At 36.0% G+C, this 26,520-nt stretch overlaps 1 protein-coding gene across 1 annotated transcript in view; it reads right to left on the bottom strand.

Annotated features, from left to right (window-relative positions):
* The window catches only part of HMCN1 (hemicentin 1), a 519,661-nt gene that overhangs the window by 72,700 nt on the left and 420,441 nt on the right, over positions 1–26,520 (bottom strand). The window contains exons 82-89 of the mRNA XM_065885936.1: positions 25,831–26,021; positions 21,665–21,878; positions 20,389–20,523; positions 19,795–19,985; positions 18,141–18,222; positions 14,009–14,278; positions 13,265–13,435; positions 12,961–13,131 (exon numbers count right to left, since the gene is read on the bottom strand). Of these exons, the coding sequence (XP_065742008.1) occupies positions 12,961–13,131; positions 13,265–13,435; positions 14,009–14,278; positions 18,141–18,222; positions 19,795–19,985; positions 20,389–20,523; positions 21,665–21,878; positions 25,831–26,021 (1,425 nt within the window). The remainder of the gene's footprint in view (positions 1–12,960; positions 13,132–13,264; positions 13,436–14,008; positions 14,279–18,140; positions 18,223–19,794; positions 19,986–20,388; positions 20,524–21,664; positions 21,879–25,830; positions 26,022–26,520) is intronic.

The following is a 26,520-nucleotide window of genomic DNA, read 5'->3' as shown; positions in this document are numbered from 1 at the left end:
CCACTCAACGACCAGCAAGCTACAGTGCTGGACACCCTGTGCCAAACAACTAGCAAGACAGGAACACAACCCCACCTATTAGCAGAGAGCCTGCCTAAAATCATAATAAGGCCACAGACACCCCAAAACACACCACCAGACGTGGACCTGCCCACCAGAAAGACAAGATCCAGCCTCATCCACCAGAACACAGGCACTAGTCTCCTCCACCAGGTAGCCTACACAACCCACTGAACCAACCTTAGCCACTGTGGACAGACACCAAAAACAACGGGAACTATGAACCTGCAGCATGCAAAAAGGAGACCCCAAACACAGTAAGGTAAGCAAAATGAGAAGACAGAAAAACACACAGCAGATGAAGGATCAAGATAAAAATCCACCAGACCTAACAAATGAAGAGGAAATAGGCAGTCTACCTGAAAAAGAATTCAGAATAATGATAGTATAGATGACCCAAAATCTTGGCAATAGAATAGACAAAATGCAAGAAACATTTAACAGGGACCTAGAGGAACTAAAGATGACACAAGCAACGATGAACAACACAATAAATGTAATTAAAAATACTCTAGATGGGATCAATAGTAGAATAACTGAGGTAGAAGAATGGATAAGTGACCTAGAGAATAAAATAGTGGAAATAACTACTGCAGAGTGGAATAAAGAAAAAAGAATGAAAAGAACTGAGGACAGTCTCAGAGACCTCTGGGACAACATTAAACACAACAACATTTGAATTATAGGGGTTGCAGAAGAAGAAGAGAAAAAGAAAGGGACTGAGAAAATATTTGAAGAGGTTATAGTTGAAAACATCCCTAATATGGGAAAGGAAATAGTTAATCAAGTCCAGGAAGCACAGAGAGTCCCATACAGGATAAATCCAAGGAGAAATATGCCAAGACACATATTAATCAAACTGTCAAAAATTAAATACAAAGAAAACATATTAAAATCAGCAAGGGAAAAACAACAAATAACACACAAGGGAATCCCCATAAGGTTAACCGCTGATCTTTCAGCAGAAACTCTGCAAGCCAGAAGGGACTGGCAGAACATATTTAAAGTGATGAAGGAGGAAAACCGTCAACCAAGATTACTCTACCCAGCAAGGATCTCATTCAGATTTAATGGAGAAATTAAAACCTTTACAGACAAGCAAAAGCTGAGAGAGTTCAGCACCGTGAAACCAGCTTTACAACAAAGGTTAAAGGAACTTCTCTAGGCAAGAAACACAAGAGAAGGAAAAGACCTACAATAACAAACCCAAAACCATTAAGAAAATGGGAATAGGAACATACATATCGATAATTACCTTAAATGTAAAAGGAATAAATGCTCCCACAAAAAGACACAGATGGGCTGAATGGATACAAAAACAAGACCCATATATATGCTGTCTATAAGGGACCCACCTCAGACCTAGAGACACATACAGACTGAAAGTAAGGGGATGGAAAAAGATATTTCATGTAAATGGAAACCAAAAGAAAGCTGGAGTAGCAATTCTCATAGCAGACAAAATAGACTTTACAATAAAGACTATTAGAAGAGACAAAGAAGGACACTACATAATGATCAAGGGATTGATCCAAGAAGAAGATATAACAATTGTAAATATTTATGCACGCAACATAGAAGCACCTCAATACATAAGGCAAATACTAACAGCCATAAAAGGGGAAATTGACAGTAACACATTCATAGTAGGGGACTTTAACACCCCACTTTCACCAATGGACAGATTATCCAAAATGAAAATAAATAAGGAAACACAAGCTTTAAATGATACATTAAACAAGATGGACTTAATTGATGTTTATAGGACATTCCATCCAAAAACAACAGAATACACATTTTTCTCAAGTGTTCATGTGCACATTCTCCACGATAGATCATATCTTGGGTCATAAATCAAGCCTTGGTAAATTTAAGAAAATAGAAATTGTATCAAGTATCTTTTCTGACCACAACGCTATGAGACTATATATCAATTACAGGAAAAGACCTGTAAAAAATACAAACACATGGAGGCTAAACAATACACTACTTAATAACAAAGTGATCACTGAAGAAATCAGAGGAAATAAAAAAATACCTAGAAACAAATGACAATGGAGACACGACCCAAAACCTATGGGATGCTGCAGAAGCAGTTCTAAGAGGGAAGTTTATCGCGATAGAAGCCTTCGTTAAGAAACAGGAAACATCTCGAATAAACAACCTAACCTTGCACCTAAAGCAATTAGAGAAAGAAGAACAAAAAACCTGCAAATTTAGCAGAAGGAAAGAAATCATAAAAATCAGATCAGAAATAAATGAAAAAGAAATGAAGGAAACGATAGCAAAGATCAATAAAACTAAAAGCTGGTTCTATGAGAAGATAAACAAAATTGATAAACCATTAGCCAGACTCATCAAGAAAAAAAGAGAGAAGACTCAAATCAATAGAATTAGAAATGAAAAAGGAGAAGTAACAACTGACACTGCAGAAATACAAAAGATCATGAGAGATTACTACAAGCAACTCTATGCCAATAAAATGGACAACCTGGACAAAATGCACAAATTCTTAGTAATGCACAACCTGCCAACAGTGAACCAGGAAGAAATAGAAAATATGAACAGACCAATCACAAGCACTGAAATTGAAACGGTGATTAAAAATCTTCCAACAAACAAAAGCACAGGAGCAGATGGCTTCACAGGCAAATTCTATCCAACATTTAGAGAAGAGCTAACACCTATCCTTCTGAAACTCTTCCAAAATATAGCAGAGGGAGAAATACTCTCAAACTCAGTCTACGAGGCCTCCATCACCTTGATACCAAAACCAGACAAGGATGTCACAATGAAAGAAAACTACAGGCCAATATTACTGATGAATGTAGATGCAAAAATCCTCAACAAAATACTAGCAAACTAGATTCTTCCAACAGCACATTAAAAGGATCATACACCATGATCAAGTGGGGTTTATTCCAGGAATGCAAGGATTCTTCAATATACGCAAATCAATCAACGGGATACACCATATTAACAAATTGAAGGAGAAAAACCATATGATCATCTCAATAGATGCAGAGAAAGCTTTCAACAAAATTCAACACCCATTTATTATAGAAACCCTCCAGAAAGTAGGCATAGAGGGAACTTACCTCAACATAATAAAGGCCATATATGACAAACCCACAGCCAACATCGTCCTCAATGGTGAAAAACTGAAAGCATTTCCACTAAGATCAGGAACAAGACAAGGTTGCCCACTCTCACCACTCTTATTCAACATAGTTTTGGAAGTTTTAGCCACATCAATCAGAGAAGAAAAGGAAATAAAAGGAATCCAAATCGGAAAAGAAGTAGTAAAGCTGTCACTATTTGCAGGTGACATGCTACTCTACATAAGGAATCCCAAAGATGCTACCAGAAAACTACTAGAGCTAATCAATGAATTTGGTAAACTTGCAGGATACAAAATTAATGCACAGAAATCTCTGGCATTCCTATACAGTAATGATGAAAAATCTGAAAGTGAAATCAAGAAAACACTCCCATTTACCAGTGCAACAAAAAGAATAAAATATCTAGGAATAAACCTGCCTAAGGAGACAAAAGACCTGTATGCAGAAAATTATAAGACACTGATGAAAGAAATTAAAGATGATACAAATAGATGGAGAGATATACCATGTTCTTGGATTGGAAGAATCAACATTGTAAAATTGACTGTACTACCCAAAACAATCTACAGATTCAATGCAATCCCTATCAAACTACCAGTGACATTTTTCACAGAACTAGAACAAAAAATTTCACAATTTGTATGGAAACAAAAAAGACCCCAAAATGCGAAAGCAATCTTGAGAACGGAAAATGGAGCTGGAGGAATCAGGCTCCCTGATGTCAGACTATACTACAAAGCTACAGTAATCAAGACAGTATAGTACTGGCACAAAAACAGAAAGATAGGTCAATGGAACAGGATAGAAATCCCAGATATAAACCCACGCACATATTGTCGCCTTATCTTTGATAAAGGAGGCAGGAATGTACAGTGAAGAAAGAACAGCCTCTTCAATAAGTCGTACTGGGAAAACTGGACAGGTACATGTAAACGTATGAGATTAGATCACTCCCTAACATCATACAAAAAAATAAGCTTAAAATGGATTAAAGACCTAAATGTAAGACCAGAAACTATCAAACTCTTAAGAGGAAAACATAGGCAGAACACTCTGTGACATAAATCACAGCAAGATCCTTTTTGACCCACCTCCCAGAGAAATGGGAATAAAAACAAAAATAAACAAATGGGACCTAATGAAACTTCAAAGCTTTTGCACAGCAAAGGAATCCATAAACAAGACCAAAAGACAACCCTCAGAATGGGAGAAAATATTTGCAAATGAAGCAACTGACAAAGGATTAATCTCCAAAATTTATAAGCAGCTCATGCAGTTCAATAACAAAAAGACAAACAACCCAATCCAAAAATGGGCAGAAGACCTAAATAGACATTTCTCCAAAGAAGATATACAGACCGCCAACAAACACATGAAAGAATGCTGAACATCATTAATCATTAGAGAAATGCAAATCAAAACTACATTGAGGTATCACCTCACACTGGTCAGAGTGGATATCATCAAAAGTTCTAGAAATAATAAATGCTGGAGAGGGTGTGGAGAAAAGGGAACACTCTTGCACTGCTGGTGGGAATGTGAACTGATACAGCCACTATGGAGAAGAGTATGGAGGTTTCTTAAAAAACTACAAATAGAACTACCATATGACCCAGCAATCCCACTACTGGGCATATACCCTGAGAAAACCATAATTCAAAAAGAGTCATGTACCAAAATGTTCATTGCAGCTCTATTTACAATAGCCCGGAGATGGAAACAACCTAAGTGTCCATCATCGGATGAATGGATAAAGAAGATGTGGCAGATATATACAATGGAATAAGAAATGAAATTGAGCTATTTGTAATGAGGTGGATAGACCTAGAGTCTGTCATACAGAGTGAAGTAAGTCAGAAAGAGAAAGAAAAATACCGTATGCTAACACATGTATATGGAATTTAAGAAAAGAAAATGTCATGAAGAACCTAGGTGTAAGACAGGAATAAAGACACAGACCTACTAGAGAATGGACTTGAGGATATGAGGAGGGGGAAGGGTAAGCTGTGACAAAGCGAGAGAGAGGCATGGACATATATACACTACCAAACGTAAGGTAGATAGCTAGTGGGAAGCAGCCGCATAGCACAGGGAGTTCAGCTCAGTGCTTTGTGACCGCTTGGAGGGGTGGGATAGTGAGGGTGGGAGGGAGGGAGACGCAAGAGGGAAGAGATATGGGAACATATGTATATGTATAACTGATTCACTTTGTTATAAAGCAGAAACTAACACACCATTGTAAAGCAATTATACTCCAATAAAGATGTAAAAAAAAAAAAGCACCCGCCCCAAATTAAATTAAATTAAATTAAATTTAATCAAACTACTATATGTAAATAAAATCTGAGCTTTTACCCCTAGCTAAGTATTTGTACTCTTAGCTCTGGAGAAAGTGGAAGGGACCAGAAGCTAAGAAGCAAAGCTGTATAACAAATCTAGATGCGGTTATGGACAATACAAATGTCTCCATAATGATAAGCTGGACCCCAGACTGCAAGGCCACATCTTTAAGCGTGATTCACCTTCACATTTAAAATGTACTTGGACTTTTCAACAACATGATGATTTGCACAGTTGTAGCTCTTTGAAAAATTTTCCCCATTACATAATATTCATGAAATAAGAGTTCTAAATAACACTCACCTGCTTCCTAAACAACAGTAAAAATTGACCAGGAGTTTCCAAGGAATGATATTAAGGCCTTCCTTTTGGTCACTAACATATTACACCATCTGACCACAAGACTGGAACAACATTATGTTTCCTACCAGGTGCAGGGGCTGAGAATCAACATTATGGTTTCTCTTATGTATAAGTCAGTATCAGGTCATAGTTTTGTTGAGGGGTATTTTCTAGATGTAGGGCTCAAAAAGTTTGTTGTTGTGGTCACCCAGTTTAATCAAGATATGAACCATAGGGCTGTAAGGTCTTGTCTAAATATTCTCTTAACGCAATCTATAAGAATAAGTTGAAAAACAAGGAATGGAATTATCATTTGTTGCTTTGTTTAGAAAATATTTTAAAACATATCTTGAATTTTCTTTTAATTAACTGTTTTCTAGTTGAACTGACTACATATTCTTATACTTTTTAGACACAGTCACACAAATTTATTTCGGCTGACAAGAATCTGCACTAAAAGTTATTTGATGAAACATAAAAGGAAAGAAGAAGGCCTTTAATTAAATGGCAAGTATTACTCAAGACTACTTCTTTATTAATTCAGATTACTGATGCTCATGGATCTTATATATGGACTACGGGATTTCAAAATTCTGCCATTCCAATCATTTTAATATGTTCTATTTCTAAGGCTGTTGGTTAACAAAAGTCTTTATCTCTTACAATATAAAGACTTATGATACATGCATTTTTTGGAGGACCACAATTAGGTGACATTTGTTCATTTATTATCTGGGTAGTTTCTATTATATATGAATAGAGGTTTCCAGCTTAAGATCCTTTTAATTTTTTAAAATCAATACAGAAAACCCTAACCAAAATTAAATTTCACATAAAATGCGGTAGAGTTGAAATGTTTCTTTGATGTGAGTGGAACGATAGCAAGAAAAAAGAGGAAAGACAATATAAACCAGAGAAGGCATAAAACATCATGGTATCTAAATAATATAATACAAAAGAAAACAGCTATGGAGGAATTAGTACATTGAAAAAAAGAGTAAAATATAATAGATGAGTTGGTTGTTATACTATGTTGCAGTTCTGATTCTGGAAAGGTAGGAGAGTACGGTGCTTATGAGCAGGGATTCTGGAGTAGATGCCCTGGGCCTGAATAACCACTCTGCCCTTACTAGCTGTACGATCCTTGACAAGTGACTTGGCTTCTGTGCACCTAGTTTCACCATCTGCCATATGTGGATAAGCAAAGAACCTACCTTATTAGGATGGGCATGAGGAATAATGAGTTGATAGATGAAAAGTCCTTGAGCAGTATAAGACAACACAGTATTACATGAGTGTGAGCCCTGAGCTAGTACTGCTATTCTTCACTCAAAGTTCTCATCGATTTTCAGAATAACACTTAAAAAAAGGCTCATTCTTTAAGTAATCTGTAACAATATATTTTTTATGATTGACTCAAATGGCAGCAGGATGGCCTACCCCAGAAGATACCCATCTTTTTTAGAGGGAGGATTGTCAGTTTAGAAATATCTTCTAACTGGGGGAGGACAAGATAGGCCTAAAATATCAATTCGTACCAGAAAGTTGAAGCGTTCATGAAATGATGGGGACATATCAAGAGGACACTGAAGCTAGGATCCCTCAAGGGATCTCCACTAACCAAATCTAGGACAATTTGTGCATCACAATAAATGAAGACAGTAGTGCATTATAAACCACTGAATGAAATGATATTTGAGTTCTTACTGATATAACTGAAAAATAAAGGAGAAAGAGAAAGAAACTTCTTTCTTACAATAGAAAGCCAGTAGGGGACTTCCCTGGCGTTCCAGTGGTTAAGATTCTGTGCTTCCAATGCAGAGGGTGTGGGTTCAATTCCTGATTGGGAACTATGATCCCACATGGTGCACAGCATGGCCAAAGAGCAAAAAAAAAAAAAAAAAAAAAAAAAAAAGCAATTAAAAATAAAAAAAGAAAGCCAATAATAGATGTAGAAGATATGATGGAGTTATAAATGTTTTGTAAGATCATAGCAATAGCTGATTTAAAACAAAAATAAATCATAAGTAGATGCTAAAACTAGTAGATAAAACATTGATAAGAAACAAGATATTTATGAAGTCTTAAAGTTTCCCTACAAAATACTTATTAGTTACAAAGGTAAAAATAGTAACTACACAGTGGAAGACACCACTTTAAACAAGTGAACAAAGTTAACATCACCAGCTTGGGACAGATTCTGACATCATGCGCTATCTCATATGATGCACTGAGAAGGACACAAAACCACTTCTGTGATGTTTCTGCCAAAATGCAAAACCTGAATCTAATCATGAAGAAATATCAGACACATCTAAATGGAAACTCTTTTACAAAATGATTAGCCTGTATACTTAAAAAATAGCAAGGCCATAAAAGGTAAAAAGTGACTAAGGAATTGTTCCAGTTGAAAGGGACTAAAGAGACTTGACACATAAACACAAGTGTGATCCTGGACTAGATCTTGCAGTGGGAAAAAGAGTTATGAAGCATATATGACTGGGACAACTAATAAAATTTGAATGTGAACTGTGGATTAGGTAATAAGACTTAATTAGTATTGTATGAATGTTAAATTTCTTGATTTTGATAACTGTTTATAAAAGAGAATGTTCTTGTTTTAGGAAATATACACAATAGGTGAATCCGGGTAGGGGTATACAGAAGTTCCTTGTACTATTCTTGCAACTTTTCTATAAGTTTGATTAAGCACAAATTTTTACTAAAAGAAAATCTCATTAAACCATGTGAGGCAAAAACTAACAGAACTGCAAAGAGAAATGGATGAATCCACCATAATAGACAGAGACTCCAATACTCCTCTATCAGAAATGGACAGATCCAGCAGGCAGAAAATCAGTAAGGAAATGATTGAACTCAAGAACAACATCAATCAACTGGATGTAGTTGACATCTATATACTATTTCACCCAACAACAGCAGAATAAACAAACATTCTTCTTAGGCTCACATGGAACATTCACCAAGGTAGAACACATTCTGAGCCATAAAATACACTGTAACAAATTTAAAAGAATAGAAATCATATAATGTCTGCTCTCAGATCACAATGGACTCAAGCTAGAAATCAATAACAGAAAGATAGCTACAAAATCCCCAAATATGTGGAGACTAAACAACACAACTAAATAATACCTAGGTCAAAGAAGAAATCTAAAGAGATATTAAAAATATTTCGAATTAATGAAAATGAAAACATAAGTTATCAAAATTTGTGGGATACAGCAAAAGTAATGCTTAGAGGGAAGTTCATAGCATTGAGTGCATATATTAGAAAAGAAGATCAAAATAAATTATCTACATTTCTAGGTTAGGAAACTAAAAAAGAAGAGCAAATTAAATCCAAAGTAAGATGAAATGAAATAGTAACAATCAGAGCAAAAATCAGTGAAAATGAAAGTAGGAAATCAATAGATAAAAATCAATGAAACCCAAAGCTGGTTCTTTGAAAAGATCATAAAATCAATAAGCCTCTAGCCAGGCTAGCCAAGAAAAAACGAGAGAGAGAGAATACAAATTATTAATATCAGAAATAAAAGAGGGGGAATCTATTAAAGAAATTGAACCAATAATTAATAACCTTTCAAAACAGAAAACACCAGTACCAGATGGGTTCACTGCTGAATTTTACCAAATGTTTGTGTTAAAAATTATACCAATTCTCTACCTTTCTTTCAGAGGATAGAAGCAGAGAGACTACTTCCTAACTCATTTTATGAGACCAGCGTTACCCTAATACCAAAACCAGACAAAGACATTATAAGAAAAGGGAACTACAGACCAATATCTCTCATGAACGTAGATGTAAAAATTCTCAACAAAATATTAGCAGGTTGAATCCAACCATGTATGAAAAGAAAATCTCTTCAGTCCCTAAGATGCTGACATACCCCCTGGATGAAAAGGACTATCTTTGGCTATTTGCCCATTTTGCAGTGGTATACTGACAAATGTTTAACAACCAGCTCTCTGGGAGTAGGGAGGGAAACTCTGAATTATAGCATCTGCAATTTTTGTGGTGCAAAACACTCCCACTGTGGTCAATATCTACCTACTAACATGATGTCACTAAACTCTCTCAGTGGCAAGATCCAGAACACCACTGACAATATGCCAAAATAACAGCTAAATTCAATCAATATAGAGGCTGGGCGATAACCAAAGAAAGTCTGAAGAACAGTAAGCCAATAGAAAAGTGAGCAAAACAGCAGTAAGCCAACAGTTACTCAACATGAAGAGAAAAAAAATCCTGACTTTTGTTTTATGACATTTACTAATATCATTTAGCTTTTCATTATATAGACATTAGATATCATAGCTGACAAACTGTACAAATCCAGTATTTCTGATTCTTTTTGCTTTGATATATTATTCTATTATAATTAGATTTCTAATGTTTCAAGATTAAAAAAACTTGGCTTTTGGTTTATTTTGAGATTTCATAACAGATTAATTTTTGTAACGTAATAGGAGTTCTGAACTGCAAATCAAGATACCCAGGATCTAAGCAAACTGGCTTGGGAATCAGACAGACCTGGGTTCAAATCCTTAATTTACTTTTTAGTAGGTATGTAACCTCAATGAATTAATTATCATATATTTTCTGAATCTTAGTTTCCTTTTCTGTACAACAGAATGCAATATCCAATGCAGAGGGTAACTACTACTCATTTTTGTTTGTCAATATCCCTTTTTTAGACCATCTCAGCTAAGTGGCTCTCCCAGTTATGCTCTATCACTTCAACTCTTTGAGTTTGTCCTGTATGCTTATCAATATCTGAATGATATTCTAATTATAGCAGTTAGAATGGTGCTCAATAAGTATCTGTTGGATGAATGAATGATTAAAAGAATGAATTAATGAACAAACAGCCACTCTTCTATTCCATATGATTTCTTTCAGGCTGTCAAACAAGAAACCCTGCCCCTCTTGATACAAGGTGGGCAAGTAGCCCAAGCTGGCTCTCAGAGCAGTATCCTTCTCCTGGACTACCTGAGTTCAGAGGTGAGCCTGGAACCCAAACAAAATCAAAGAGGGTTCTTTCTCAGAGGCTGATACAAATTATGAGAGAGAGAGAGAGGAACTTTTTTCCTCTGAGGCCTTAGATTATAAGGCCGCTGTGAGCCAGCTGCCGGAAGTCATATTTCCCACCACATGGAAAGAGTTTAATGGAGAAATAAAGGCAGAGAAAGGAAAGCTGAGATGACAGATGGAAAACATGCTAGTGAAAACATGCTAGTAAAAACATTAGCCAAGTACCTGGATTCAATCATACCTGAAAGTAGAATTTTCTATGTAAGCTACGTATTTAAGTTTGATTTCTGTCACTTTAACCTGAAAGAGCCCTAATATGCCACACCCAGTATATTCACTATAAGAATATTTGCCCCAAACAGTTTTGCCACCAACTAATTGGCTGTAGGGCAATTTTGCTGTGAAAGATAGAACAATGATCAACAGGTTCGACAGTTTGGTTTCAACTATTTGACAGTGGTTTCATTTCTCCATTGACTCAGTGCTCCCATTTTTATATTATATACATCTTAGGCCTCATAATGGTCACTACAGTGACGAGCAGATGTGAGGGTCTGAAAATAGTGGACGATAACAACTATGTATAATGACTTGATAGAAAATACAGTGATAAGAAAACTTACTGGAAATGTGAAATGAGAGAGTGTAAAGCCAGATCGCATACTATACTAAAATGATAGTATATCAGTTTGCAAATCCTTTGGTGAGCACAATCATCCCTCTCACCTGTCAAAAGCAAAAGTTTACCAAGCTATGGCAAATATAAAAGGGGCGGCTAGTAATTCATAATGGTCTTCAAGAGCATTAATTATCGATTCTTTAGCTAATTCAGATACTACAGATTGCTCTCCAAGCTGTCTTTATAAAATCTATCACACAATATTAGAAGTTGGAGGCAAAAGAATCAAGCTCCTCTTATCGCCGCAAAAGGAAACGGTTACATGCTTCCCGGTAAGTTTCCTGAAAATGGTGAAAATTTTTGCTATTTGATAGTGGAGAACATTATGTAGCCAGAATTTTGGTATTTGGGACAGAATCTGGCTTAGATGATTTGGTGAAATATAAGGACTGAAATTGTGATGGAACATTTAAATGTAGTCCAGATATGTATGACCAGTTATGTATGTTACATATATTGATAAGGAATAGCAGCATCCCTCGTCTGTTCATTTTACGTTCAGGGATATCTGAAAAGACTTACGGTAGATTTTTTGTATATCAAAAAGAATTTATGTCCAACAAAAGATCCTGAATCCTTAATGATCAACTTTGAGAAAGGAAGTATCATCGTTTTCTAAGACATACCCCAATACAACTATAACGTGAATTTACACACATTTTAAGTGTATTCAAATATTTTCATTTTTCGTGACAAAATGTTTTAAAAATTTTGTTTTTAATTTTTCATCTTAATTATATCCTTTTAAATGTCCCTCTTTTATTTTATCTTTTACAACAAAATTGTCTTATGGTCTGTTTAGTCATGCAGCAAAACTGCCTGCAGCAAAGGTTCTTACAGTGAAGATACCTAGAACCCTAAAATACCTATGTTGTAGTGTTGTTTCACAAAGTCAGAAACAACATGTAGATAAAGTACTGAGCATGGTTCCTAGCACATGACACATATTTAGTGAATGGTAGCTAATATTATTTTACTCCTCACCAGCTGTGTGTTTCTGGGCAGGTCTTTAACCTCTCTAGGCTTCATTTATTTCATGTGAAAACGAATGACTGGATTAGCTGTTATCTAAGGTCCTCATTATCTCTAAAATTCTATTAATTTGATTAAATCTACATGATTAAAAATACACCACAGTTTAGAGCCTTTTATCATGTTCAGTTATATCAGGTATTTGATGTAACACTGATTAATGTCATACCTTCACAAGTTCATCCATGAGACAGGACTAAGAACACAGAAAATGAATATGTTCAAGGGTTGAGGCCATAACATCTCTTCACAATAAAGAAGAAAAGGTAATTATAACTCCTCTGTAGGAGTTAGAAAGATGCAAGTTTTGCTTATTGGTGGATTCTCACCTGGGCAAGGTCTAATGTTGCACATGATTATTTCCACAGCATTCCCTTCACATGGCTGCCCACCATGCTGAGCTGATGGATTATTGCAAGTTCTGGTCCTGGTTCGGTTGCCATGTCCGCAGCTCCTTGTGCATTCTTCCCAAGGGCTCCACTCTGACCAATTACCATCCACTATCCAAAGGTGACACATTACACCATTAGATATATTTCAGTTGAAAGAACTAATAGTGAGACAAGCCATAGTCAGGGAACAGAAATGCGTATCTACTGAACACATGCCTGTCCGGTGAATAAAGAGGTTTACCTGGACACAGCTTATGTTGACAGTTCCGCATTTCTGAATCCGATCCCTGGCAAGGCTTCCCACCATTGGCTGGAGAGGGGTTGTTGCACACACGACTCCTCTTTTGGATGCCTTTCCCACAGGTGACACTGCAGGATCTCCAGGTTGACCACTGGGAAAAGCCACCATGAACTGCAAGTAAAACATTGTACTTGGTCTCTGTTTTTGTAAGTAAAAAAATTGTAAGTCAGATTTCATTTAAGATATGCACTGGGTCTAGCGCTGAATCTATGAAGGCTGAGAGATTGCTTATGGAAGCTCTTCTTTACTGTAAAATTAAAACCTAAGCAAGAGAGAAGAACTTCAAACTGCTAACTAGAGTTTCTTCCCAGCTCCAGTCCTGACTCATCTGAACATGGCTGTTGAAAGAGTCAGTGACCAAGAAATTTATATGCTATTTACCTTTTGGAAATAAGTCATTCTTTAAAGCAAAAATATGCATTGATTTTTGAGAATAAATTTAACCTAGTTTTGAATACAAAATTCAGTTTGGGATTTTGAATTATTAACTTGGTATTCTGCAGCTCTCATCTGTATTGTTTCAGTCCTTTCAGTTTGTGATGTGATTTTTGTCCTAGCCCTATAATCTAGAAGTATCTTAAAGGTAGAGGAGACTTGGACTAAGATGCTTAATGATTTTCATGATTTGGATCACTCCAGGTGCTGTTTAACATGAATATCCCAGAGTGAACGAATCACACTCACCCTGGACTATTACTGGCACTCTGACAAGGACAGAACCCATCAAGTTTCGAGCAACACATTCATATTCGGATGTATCTTCTTTCTGAGCAGCGGTGATATATAATGAGTTGTTGGACAACACATTAATTCGCTCATCCCAGGGGATAGAGTGCCCCTGACGGGACCATGTAATGGTTGGATGAGGCTCTCCAGTTGCCTGACAATTCAAGACGACTTTGCCACCAGCATTAATAATGGTTTCTGTTGGCTCAAGAGTGATAACAGGAGGACCTATGGAAAAAAGCACATAGTATTTCTTAGCTTTTGTGGAATTATATTAACATTTTAAGCCATATTATATAGTAACATTATTTTGAAAAAAGTTAGGCTGATTCTTTAATACACTGTAGCTTCTCAACTATTAAGGTTGTAATGGCTATTGATAGAATGTTTTATTTAGTAAATGGCAAAAATTTAAAATCCCCAAGCAGTCTAGCCTAGAGCATGGGCTCTGCAGTCATGCTTTTCTGGATTCAAATTTTGTCTCTGCTCTTTACTACCTTTTTGAATCATTGTGTCCTTAAAAATGGTCCCTAGTTCACAGGATCTTGTTTGACTCGACTAAGATGATGTAAGCACAGCTCTTCACAAGGTAAGCACACAATATTATTAGTACTGTTGCTGTTATTATCATTGCTTTTGTCTGTGTTTTACATGGTGAACATTCAGTTCTTTCACTTACATTATTTTTGAGGTAGGGAGTCATTATCAACTTATTCTTTCACCAGTGGTCATCATTCTTTAATAAACGTATATTAAGAACCTACTTTTTGCCATTGTGCTAGATGCTGGGGGCACAGATATAATTTCTAGTCTCAAGGAGCTAACAGTCCACTTATAAGACAGACAAATAACCCATTATTGAGCTGTGCTATAATATACCTGTAGAATTTGGTAATAGAATAGGTAGAATAGAATTTAATATACAATAGGTAAATGTGTGGTAATCTGGGAGCACAAACAATAGTGACTCAATAGATCATACAAAAGCATGTCACTGGAAATGAAGAGGAAAAGGAAAATGTTCAAGAATTGTTAAGAAGGTGGGAGTGATAGAACTTAGCCATTGAATGGTATGGCATAAAGGGAGGAATTGATGACTACAGGGTTTTGATTTGGGCAATATAGTATATCTCTGGGCAATCCAGTAGAACATAGGAGAAAGAACAGATTTGTTGGGAGGGAGTAAGGAATGATAATTTGCATCCATTTAGAACTGCTGAGCTTGAGATATCTGTAGGACATTCAAATGGAGATGTCTACACCACAGTTGGATATTCATATCCAGAGCTCAGAATAGAGATATGGGCTAGAAATATAGATTTGTGAGTCTTTCATGAGCGGATAAGATTGCTTCAGAAGTGAGTCTAAAATCAGAGGAAGAGATCCAAAGACATAAACTATTACAACATCATTATTTAAGAAATGGACAGGAAATGAGCCTGTAATTGAGTTTCTTCCTTGAAGAAACTCAGGAGAAAAGGGTATCCTGGCAACCAAAGGGAGTTTCAAGAAGGAGGAAGAGGTTAACAGTATCTATACTGGATGATGGCTGTTCAAATAAAGTTGTTGGAAAGAATGTAAAAGGAATTGCAAAAAACTGCTGACAGAATGTTTATCTTTATACTGGTCCACAGTGTCAGGATAGAATATGAAAGACTTCATGGAGAAGAAGCCTGGACTGGATTTTTAAGAATGAGTAAGATTACATATAGCAGAAAGGAGGCTCCCTAGAGAGAAGGAAATAGCATAGAGATGGGTTTAGTTTTGAAAGGATGATTCATCCAGGAGAGCAGTAGCATGCAGGTTCTAAACATTTGGTTAAAATCTTATAAGAAAATCAGAAGGCTTTATGTTTGAATAGGTAAGCAAAGGGGACTGTGCTTACTCTTGATAGAGTATGTCGGGACGACAGTGGTGTTTTAGTGAGACTGAATTGAATGGTGGAATGATTTGCTCAGTGAGAGTTAATGCAATCATATAACTCAAGGCAGTGGCTGCACATTATAGACCAGGAAATGTATCTGGAATGATGGAACATAAAACAAAAATAGAAGTAAAATGTGTTATATTGTGATATTCCTATGCTAGTATTTTATGTAAAGGTACCACTGACATGTCTTTTACAAAAGTAATTATTTCATATGAGGTTTGAATCCCTCAGTGAGTGTTATTAATGTATTATTCATATATATGCCCACATCATCCTATACAATTGCCTTCTTACTTGATGTTTACATAGGAACTTTCAGGGCTGGTGCTTTTCCTTCTCTCCCAGTGATGAGATTACATTATGTATTCAATAAACTGTTGCTGAATAAAGTAAATGCCTCAGACCAATCATGTAACACTAAATAACAACATAATGAATAGACGAGCTTGCCTGTTCATATTATTATGGCCAAAGAAAGTGTTAAATAAAACTTAGAATCTTAATTTAGATTGCCCATTTGAACCTTTCCAACTGCACACAAGGCTATAAATTAATTCAACAATAAAATTCCATGTGTACATCTTTCAAAGGTGAATTAATTCTATCAGTCACATAATGATCAGTTAAATACAAGCATTTTATCTAAATGAAGACATTCCTTCTGGTGCTTTAATCTTAATTTTAAATAAATTATATTTTTGGCTTTTTTATATCCCTCATTTATTACAATGAATTTATTGTCAGTATGTAGATGAGCTAATCTAATCTAATGCAACTTTTCTTAAACTGTCAGTGGAACATTCTTCCAGGAGAGATTAATCATGAGATGACCTACCTACACTCACCCAACAAAGGGGTGAGGAAGGTTTCATGGAAATAACATTTTTTAGGGGAAATGTAGAATATTATATTTTCCTCTTGTTGAGTTATAACTAGCTCACATCTGCATATTAACATTTCTGGAAATATCTGCGGTAAGGAAATCGGTGCACCTAAGCAGGGCTTGGCATATACTAGGTGCTCTTTATATATTTAATAAATGAATAAACCTTGTTTAATCTATTTTTTTCTCAGACTTATTCAATCATGGCACTCTACTTTTTTCCTAATGACATCCCACAAAGTTATCATTTGGTAGATATGTATTTTAATAAAACATTGTCTTAGCAAGACATACAAACAACCTGAGTGTGTCTTTCAATGGATGAATGGATAAAGAAAATATGGTATATATATAGTAGTTTGGCAAACAGCCGTTAGTAAATGCTAGTCTACAGCATCTCTCAATAGTGAATAAAGAAAATGTAAATAAATTCATCCCGTTAATTACTGAGCCTAGTCTCAAAATAAGCTGATTTCCTTAAATTGTCAACCGAATAACATTGTTCTCGGGTCAGCCCCTGAAGTGGTTCTGGGGACTGTCCAGGGAGCCATTGGAGTCTTTCATGTTTTTCTAATTATGAAAACCTGTCTTCCAATGGTTTATACTGAGGGCCTTCATCATGAACATGATAATCCTGCTTGGAGCACATAGTTATTTCACGGCAGATTGACAGCAGTCGAGCTGGAGCACTCTTTTTTTTTTGCGGTACGTGGGCCTCTCACTGTTGTGGCCTCTCCCGTTGCGGAGCACAGGCTCCGGACGCGCAGGCTCAGCGGCCATGGCTCACGGGCCCAGCCGCTCCGCGGCATGTGGGATCTTCCCAGACCGGGGCACGAACCCGTGTCCCCTGCGTCGGCAGGTGGACTCCCAACCACTGCGCCACCAGGGAAGCCCCAAACTGGAGCACTCTTGAGTTCACTTACATTAGTCTTTATTTTCAACACTTATTTTTCAAGTGCCAGAAAATGATATTTTTGTAAGTTCATTACAACAACCGTGAGGAGCTATACGAAGGGTACTCGATTGAATATATTGCAAACAACACAAAAAGCTCTGCTACCGAGCAACTGCAAGTGTGAGCTGCATGTGTTAGATAAAATATACTGCAAAATTATATCAGTCTTACGCTTGGTAACAGCTGCTCCATCAGCAGCAGAAAAGCAAATTAGACAGACTCTGAAAGCTACCATTAATGTATTTGCTAGAAAGTTAAATGAACAATTAAATGGACATTTCTTAAAACAAGTGTTTCATTAGAGTTTGATTAAACAGCTTACTCTGCAGAGTCAGACTCATGCTGCGCTCCACCACCCCAGCTTCATTGGTAGCTACACATGTATAGTCACCGGCATCTTCATTCTACGGAAATAAGCAGTGTTTTATAAAAATATGTGCCTATAGAATAGTGCAAATCACTTTTTATTACCATGATGCTTGTTTATATGCAATTTTGTTTTTGAGACGGTATTTCAATGGAAATAGAGAAACTTACATATATTTAACCACATAAATAGATTTTTCTTTAAAGAAAAGAAGAGAAAGACATTCCTAGCTTAAATTTTTTCTGAACAACCTATCATTGCTCTCAGGGGACAATAACTGGCAGGAAACCTAAGCAGAAAATCACATTTTTTACAATCATTTATCCAAAATTATCTTATTAAAGAAAAATGCCAACATTATTCTTATAGATAGCTTAAAAAGCATTAAATAATCAGAACAAATCAACGAATATCTAGTTCTTTCTTATGGGCGTTATTAAAAAAAAACATTAAGCTTAGCCTCCATTTAGAAAGCTTGAAACGTAGGAAAGAAAGTGAGGAACTAATTTACTAATGATGACAAATCACAGAATGTAAGTCACAAATTTATACATATATGTTATAGAAAATAAGGACCTCATGAGTTTAGATTTGATGACTAGAGACACAGATTTTGCTAAGGTCTTGTGAACAGAAGAATTCTGGTCTTGTTAATAGAAAGAGTAAGTCAGTTAAGAGGAACTAAACTGAAGGAAGTGGAGGAGGGTGGGAGGAGAGAGACAGATGTTGATTTAGGTGTTTAATCAGGGTATCAATGCATTATCCAAATAGAGATTTCTAGTAGGAAACTGTAAATGGAACTTGAAAGAGTTTCAGGGTTGAAGGTACAGGGTTAGGAATCTGAAATTGTATGGTAGAAAAAAATTAGTATTAGTATTAATATTGATATTAGAAGAAGTACCAAGGACTTCAGAAGTAGTAATGTTTGTGTAGAGGAAAAGGGGGGTAAAGCAGTAATGAAGAAGCCTGAGACTCATTCGTGTAGCTAGAGGTAGCAATCATCTCAAAATTGAAGGGATGATCAATAACATCTAAGGTTGAAATAAAGCCAAGGAGAAGAAAAGACTGAGAGTGGCCCATTGGAGCAGGTGATTGGATAGTATATACTAATTAATTAATTCCACAGTGGGTTAACAAATTACCCTCATTTAGTCTAGTTAAGAATTTTTCAGATAAAATATCTCATTCACTTGACCCCCAAATTAGAATAACTTAAAGTACTAATCACTGTCTGAATTACTGAAGCTTTTGGACAGCCTAATATAGTTATCGACTTGGTGATGAAATCTAACATTTATTTGTAATTTACAATGTTGTAATTCTTCAATTTCCGCATTCTAAAACAGATTTGAGGAAGTTATCTTCTGATGTTGAACAATAGGTCAATGATGGAGAACAAAGCAGCAAAATTATTTTATTGCTTGTACTTCTTTGAAGGGCTAAAAATCATCAATTTGAACCACTGTTTCAGTTTTTTAAAAGAACCCATTGATTCAGATTTTATGATTAAAATAGGAATGCATGAGAAACTTTTCCCATCCATGGCACCTATAGAGAGGCATTGATTGTGACAGTTAAAGTGCATACTGACAATTCCAGTGTGACTTACTGTAGTGCCATAAATGGCCAGGGAGCCATTTCCAAGTTGCCGAATTCTGTGGCTAATTTCAATATCCATCCCCCTTCTGCTCCACTGGATAGTTGGGGCGGGATCACCTTTCACCTCACAATTCAGGATTGCATTACCACCAAGTGGTTCAATCCAGTTAGAAGGGTAATCACCTTTGAAGACTGGAGGTTCTGGGGAAATAACAAAAGATGAGTATAAGAAAAAGGAAGCTCCAATAATTTCTTTGTGATTTTGATCTACTTAAAAGATAATTTAGTGAAGAGGGGAAAAGCCACTTTTGAGCCCCATGGATCTCCCAGAATTAACTGCTCATGGTAATCAATGAGATAATTTTGTCCATTTCAATAACCTAAGTGGATGATTCCATTTTGTGCCAAATGATCTCCTTACATACTGCTTACCTACTTTTGAGTTGAATGTTCATAATTTTTTTTACGTCATGAATTTGCATATCTGTGAAATAAGACTAAATGGATTAATAAATTGAAGTTATATTGTATTACTATACAATAAGGAGGCAAAACACAAACCATTCATCATAAATAAATTTAAAATAGAAGACTTTTTATCTACCTTTCACATAAACAAATCCAATTGCCTTCACAAAACCAACGCTGTTCTCTGCAGTGCACACATAAGTACCCGAATCTTCTTTTGACATCCTTTCAATAACAAGTTCGCTGTGTCCATTTACACTGTCAAAGTGGGCTGAAGGAAACAAGGTAGAAAGCAACATAAATATCTCTCAGTAACCTAGGAAAATAATCAGTACAGCTCAATATTTTGCAGGTTAGATTTATGAATTGGTCAGCAACTGAACCAAAGAGATCTCATTATGACATAGGAGGAGAGAGCCTTTTCCAGGGATTTCTTCCTGAGCTATTTGCTGTGTCTCTAGACACTTGTTTGAAGAATGAAAAAAAAAGAAGGAACAGGAGAAGAGAATGAAAACAAACATCTTTCAAAATGAATTTTCGATTTGAAGTACACCTTTCATCTCAAAGGGTTGCCTAAAGCTGGCTCACAGTCTCTCTGGGTTTTAAAAAATCTTTCATTCAGAAATATGACATTTTCCATTTCATTTCTCACACCACTTTTCCTCCCAGACAATTTACATCAAAATATAATTCAACTGACCTGGCAGCTCAGACAGGAAATCATGAAAATATACGCTAGTTAGGTAATAAATAATAACAACAAGATTAACTTTGTAATAATTTGAACTCCTCCATAAGCGATGATGATATAAATATTTACAAAGGTATTTACAATACTTGGAATAGAGTATAAGATAAACATGCTAATCCTAAAATAATCAATACTAAATAAGGTTTTGATTAGACCAGCCAATATCTGATTATGTTAAGTATGTTTACCTTGCATGTTCTCTCCCATTCAAATTATATTTTAAAGTTTCATACTGCTGAATATTATGTGGAAAATTAAGCTTTAAAAATTTAAATAGCTAAGTTAGTATTACGCCTTCAGAAAAGAGTACTGATTAAGTTTTTTAGAGTTTATTTTTCTTTAGTAAGATATACTATTATTGTTAAGGTGATACAGTTGGTGAATTTTAGTGATTAACATAAATCTTTATAGCAGAGAAAACTCAAGCTTATTACTAATTTTCCAGCAAGGCATTTGTAAATGCAGTACTTCAGAACTCAATTTTGGGATGCAACAATTTCTCTTTACAGACAATATCTTTATGCTGGCCATAAAGTCTAACAAATAGGGACACTTGTCCTCCCAGGGATGAGGGCTCCTGGGCTTTAAAAAAAAAAAAAGGAGATTGGTTTTGAGTTCTCTATGGGTGTACTATTCACTTCTTAAGAATTAAATTACCAACCTGGGATAATATTGTTATTGAAGGTCCATGTTAACTTGGGCAATGGAATACCAGTTGCTTTACAGTTTAATCGTAGCTGTTCTCCTTTATTTAATGACACATCTCCAGGAAGTTCAGTAAAAGTGGGGAGAACATGCACAGTCAGGCTGACGGTGTGTGTGTCTTCACCTGCAGCATTGTTAGCAACGCAGGTATAGGTGCCAGAATCCTCTGGCTTAAAGAAAGAAAAATCATACGGCTTAAAATTACATAATCTTACATTATACTACATATAATACATAAAGTTACATAGCTTGGTCCCCAAAGGAGCACTCTTGTTTAAAGACAGCTTAAATTTCCATCTTGTAGTCTGAACCATCTGGCTAGCTTTTAAATAACATAATTTAAAATGTATAAGAATTTAAACAAAAGCCCATACCTTATAGAACTATAGAATTTATAATAAGATCTCAGAAAACTTTAAAGTTGATTAAACATCAACTGCTGTACTGAAATGTACAAATAAAGAGCAGATAGTCCCAAAGGCTGTTAGAATCTTAACAGCATAGTTGGCTCTCTGGGTAATGTGGCACCAAAGTCCACCAAAATTATCAAAGGAAATGGCAAGAGTAAGGGCAATAACACCTGCAATTCCAAAATTTCACCTGCTAAATCCAGCTCTTGGCACTCACTTTATTAGATGTATTGGCAGCATTTGACACAATTCTGGCTTCCTTCTTTTTAAAACCATGTCTTCACTTGGCTTCCAGGACAACCCATTCCCCTAGTTTCCTTCCTACTTCACTGGTTGCTCCTTTTCCAACTCCTTTTGCTGGCTTCCCCTCCACATTAATGTCTTTATGTTGGTATGTGAGAGGGCTCAGTCTTAGTTCTCTTTTCTTCTGTATCTGCACTCACCTCTTTGGTGATCTCATCCAGTCTTATGGCTTTAAATATCATCTATCTACTGCTGAGTAACAGGATGTCCAGCCCAGATCTTTCTTCCAAATTCCAACTACATTAAACTTTTCATTCCAACTCTCTGCTTAGATGTCTAAAAGACATCTCACACTCATGTCCAAAACTGAACTCCCCATTTCCCCTTCCTGTTCTATCTGCAGCCTTCACACCATCTCAGTTGATGGCTACTTTGTTCTTCCAGTTGTTCATGCCTTTGCTCTCAGACATTTGAGTTATCCTTTATTCTTTTTTTTTTCAGACTCTACTTGCAATCTAGCTAGGAAATCCTAGCTTCAAAGTATGTGCAAAATCCAATCACCTCTCACCCCTTCTCTGCTAATGTTCAGCTTTTTTTTTTTTAATTAATTTTTATTGGAGTATGGTTGCTTTACAATTCTGTGTTAGCTTCAACTGCACAACAAAATGAATTAGCCATATGCATACAGATATCCCCTCCCTTTTGGACCTCCCTCCCATTTATGTTACCACAGTGCACTAGGTGTGTTCCCTGTGCTGTACAGCATGTTCCCATCAGTTGTCCATTTTACACATAGTATCTGGATAAAGAAGATGTGGTACATATATACAATGGAATATTACTCAGCCATAAAAAGGAATGAAATTGGGCCAGAGATGAGGATTGACCTAATGTTCAGCTTTGAGTCCTATAATCTCTCCTCTGCCTCCAGACCATCTTCCCAACTGGTCTTTTCTGTTTCTATCCTTGCCTCCCTACCGTGTATTCTCACGGAATAGGAGGAGGAGGAAGAGGGGCAGGGGGAAGGGGGAGGAGGAGACAATGCAATGTTGCAAAAACATAAGGCAGACCACATTGTTCCCCTGCTCAAAACCTGTAACGGATTCTGATTTTACTCAGAGTAAAATGCAAAATTGTTATGACCTGCAAGACACTACCTGTATCTGGCTTTTATTTTTCTCTGACTTCTTTCTCTCTCTTTTCATTCTTTTTCTTCTTTGCTTTCACTGGCCTTATGTTTCTCAAATACATCAGACATGTTCCTACCTTACATTCTCGCGTTCTTTGCACCCACCTTAATTTCTTTGCCCCTAAAATCTGGGGGAAGAGCATCCCAGTTTTCTCTGCCTGGGATGCTCCTCTTCCAGATATTTGCTTAGCTAACTCACTTCCTTCAAATTTTGCTCAAAATATCTCCTTCCCAAAGGACATTTACTCTGACTATGCTATTTAAAAATGTAACCTGGGGCTTCCCTGGTGGCGCAGTGGTTGAGAGTCCGCCTGCCGATGCAGGGGACACGGGTTCATGCCCCGGTCGGGGCAGATCCCACATGCCGCGGAGCAGCTCAGCCCGTGAGCCATGGCCGCTGAGCCTGCGCGGCTCCGCAACGGGAGAGGCCACAACAGTGAGAGGCCCGCGTACAGCAAAAAAAAAAAAAAAAATGTAACCTGTACTCCTCCAACTTCTGATCCCCTTTACCCTGCTCTTCTTTTACTTTTCATACCAGTTGTTTTCTTTTGGCAACTGGTATGAAACAATACATTGTTTATTTTTATTGTCTATCTCCCTCCTCTAGAAATAAACTCCACGAGGGCAAGGATCTTTGATTCCTTTGTTCCCTGATGTATTTATTCCCAGTGCCTAAATCAGTGTTGATCACACTGATAAATAAATATTTGTTGAATTAATGACTGAATGCTTCTGATTGCGTTAAGGTCCATATTACAGACTTTTTCTTCTTTTGCATTGAAGCATCAAAAAACTGATTGGAAATGCAGCATAAAAATTGTAATTACTCATTATAGATATAATCTAAATTTGGTTGGTTGTATACTAATTTTTTTAAAGGCAAACAGGAATAAATCATATTCCATGTAAAGGTCTCCCCACTCTGACACCACTTAGCTATTCTTAAAATTCCCAGGTTATAAGAACTTAAGTTTAAAATCAAGGATTTTATGGAAGTAAAGCTTTTGAAAATCTGGATTGCACATATTATTCACAAATAGACTTCTTATCATTTGTGTCCTTCATCCAGTTTTTATAAGCTACCTTATGTTGATATATTTCTTAATGTATCTGAGTCACTGTCTCACTAAAAGTCTAAACTTTTCTTACTTAATTTCTTCAGGTCTAAGAGTGATTAAGGGGCCTAATTCAACATTCTCGAAACTGGGAGTATTCCTTACTGGAGATATTTACCAGCTTAAACAAATAAGCAAACAAATTTATCCTTATTTTATCAATTCTAAAATCCATAGTTTTAACTTTTAATATCTCTGAATTTGGGATACAACTTAAAAATTGATGATCTCTAGTTTACTTGACTATATATTTTTGTCTTAGTGGCACATAAAATATTGGTGCATCTTAGAATTGATGGAAACTTAGATTTGAATAAATACAATTTCCAATAGCACATGAGACAGAGTTAACCTATCACTAGAGCTATTTATCTGGTAATTCCAGGAGTCTGGCTAAAGGCTGAAATTATACTGTGAAGTGAATGTGATGAATTTATCATTTTAATTTGTTCAAATTTAATTCTATGAAGACTTTGTAATGAAATTTAGGCACTTTGAAGGGTAATGAAAAGGAATAAGATAGGCACAAAAGCTCTGAAAGTGATTCACATTTTAATCATGTTTAATAGTTAGTACCAAGTGTTGATACTCTCAAACCACATGGTAATTTTTTTAAAAGTCATGTGGTATGCATAGATACAGATTCCTCTTCAAGTGGGCTCACACTGAAAAACTGAGATGCTTCCCATAGCTACAATTTTGCAGACTGGCGAAGTACCACCTAAGAATATTCAAAAACCCCAGCCTACACTGATCCCTAAGACTAAGAGTTATTTAAAAACCTGAAAAGAGCAAAAAGCCTGCTTTTTGTATTTGCTTAATAATACATCAGATATTCTTACATCTCTACTCTTCTAACCATCCTCATGCATCGTTACAAACATGGAATATAACAGAGGCTTAGAATTTTTCCTGATAAACACAGATTTCCACAAAAATAAAATAATTTTAGAAGGAGGCCACTTATGAGTTCTCACGATCTGCTAAATACTATTCTCGGGGACATAAAATGAAATATGTGTAAAATTAATTTTTTGACCTGAATTTATAAGAGTACTTTCTTTCATTCATTATTAAAAAATACATTTCCGAGCTAAGTCACTAGATGTAAAAAGGTGAATTAATAATCTGGCTTAATGTATCTATTCGTGTCTATTAAACTTACCACAACATTTTCCAGAATGAGCTCCCCATAGGGTTCGACAGTGTGTTTTCCTAACAAGTTAGCCAAAAGAACATTGTCTTTTTTCCAGTTAATTGCTGGTGTGGGGATTCCATCAGCCACGCATGGAAGAACGGCTTGTGAATTCTCATTGACGGTGTAATGTACTTCTGTACTTTGAATTCTAGGTGGTACTATGAAGAGTTTAAAAATGATAGGTATTCAGGATGTTGAATTCAATAATATCTTTATTCACACTGAAAATTAACACACAGTAGACTTTCTTGAGGGTAACTTGCTAGAAATACTAACAAAATTTATCAAGCCGTTTACTTGTTTCTTACTATGAAAGCAATCCATATTTTTGATTCTAGCAAGAATCCTAATGCATCTGTACTTGTTGAATATCAATTTCTGAAAAAATGACAGAACTGGTGAGAAATATTTAGATTTTATTTGACTTCCTGACTTTTCCTTACTTGAGTTTCTTTTGCTTATCGCAGTGAAGTAAAATGAACAAGAGCAACTAAAACCAAAGATGCTTCTATAGTTGTATAATTGCTAGATTTGTATCACAGAGATCTCGTGAGGATAGACTAATAAAAGTCCCTAGTTAAAGACACTGTAAAATACCCACCCCATATTAAATATCACAAAGTGCTAAAGAAAAAACTATTTATTGCAATATTTCAC

Source organism: Phocoena phocoena, chromosome 1, assembly GCF_963924675.1.
Source record: "Phocoena phocoena chromosome 1, mPhoPho1.1, whole genome shotgun sequence".
Classification (NCBI taxonomy): Eukaryota; Metazoa; Chordata; class Mammalia; order Artiodactyla; family Phocoenidae; genus Phocoena; species Phocoena phocoena.
Note: the sequence above shows the minus strand (reverse complement) of the source record. Positions and strands in the feature narration are given on the sequence as shown.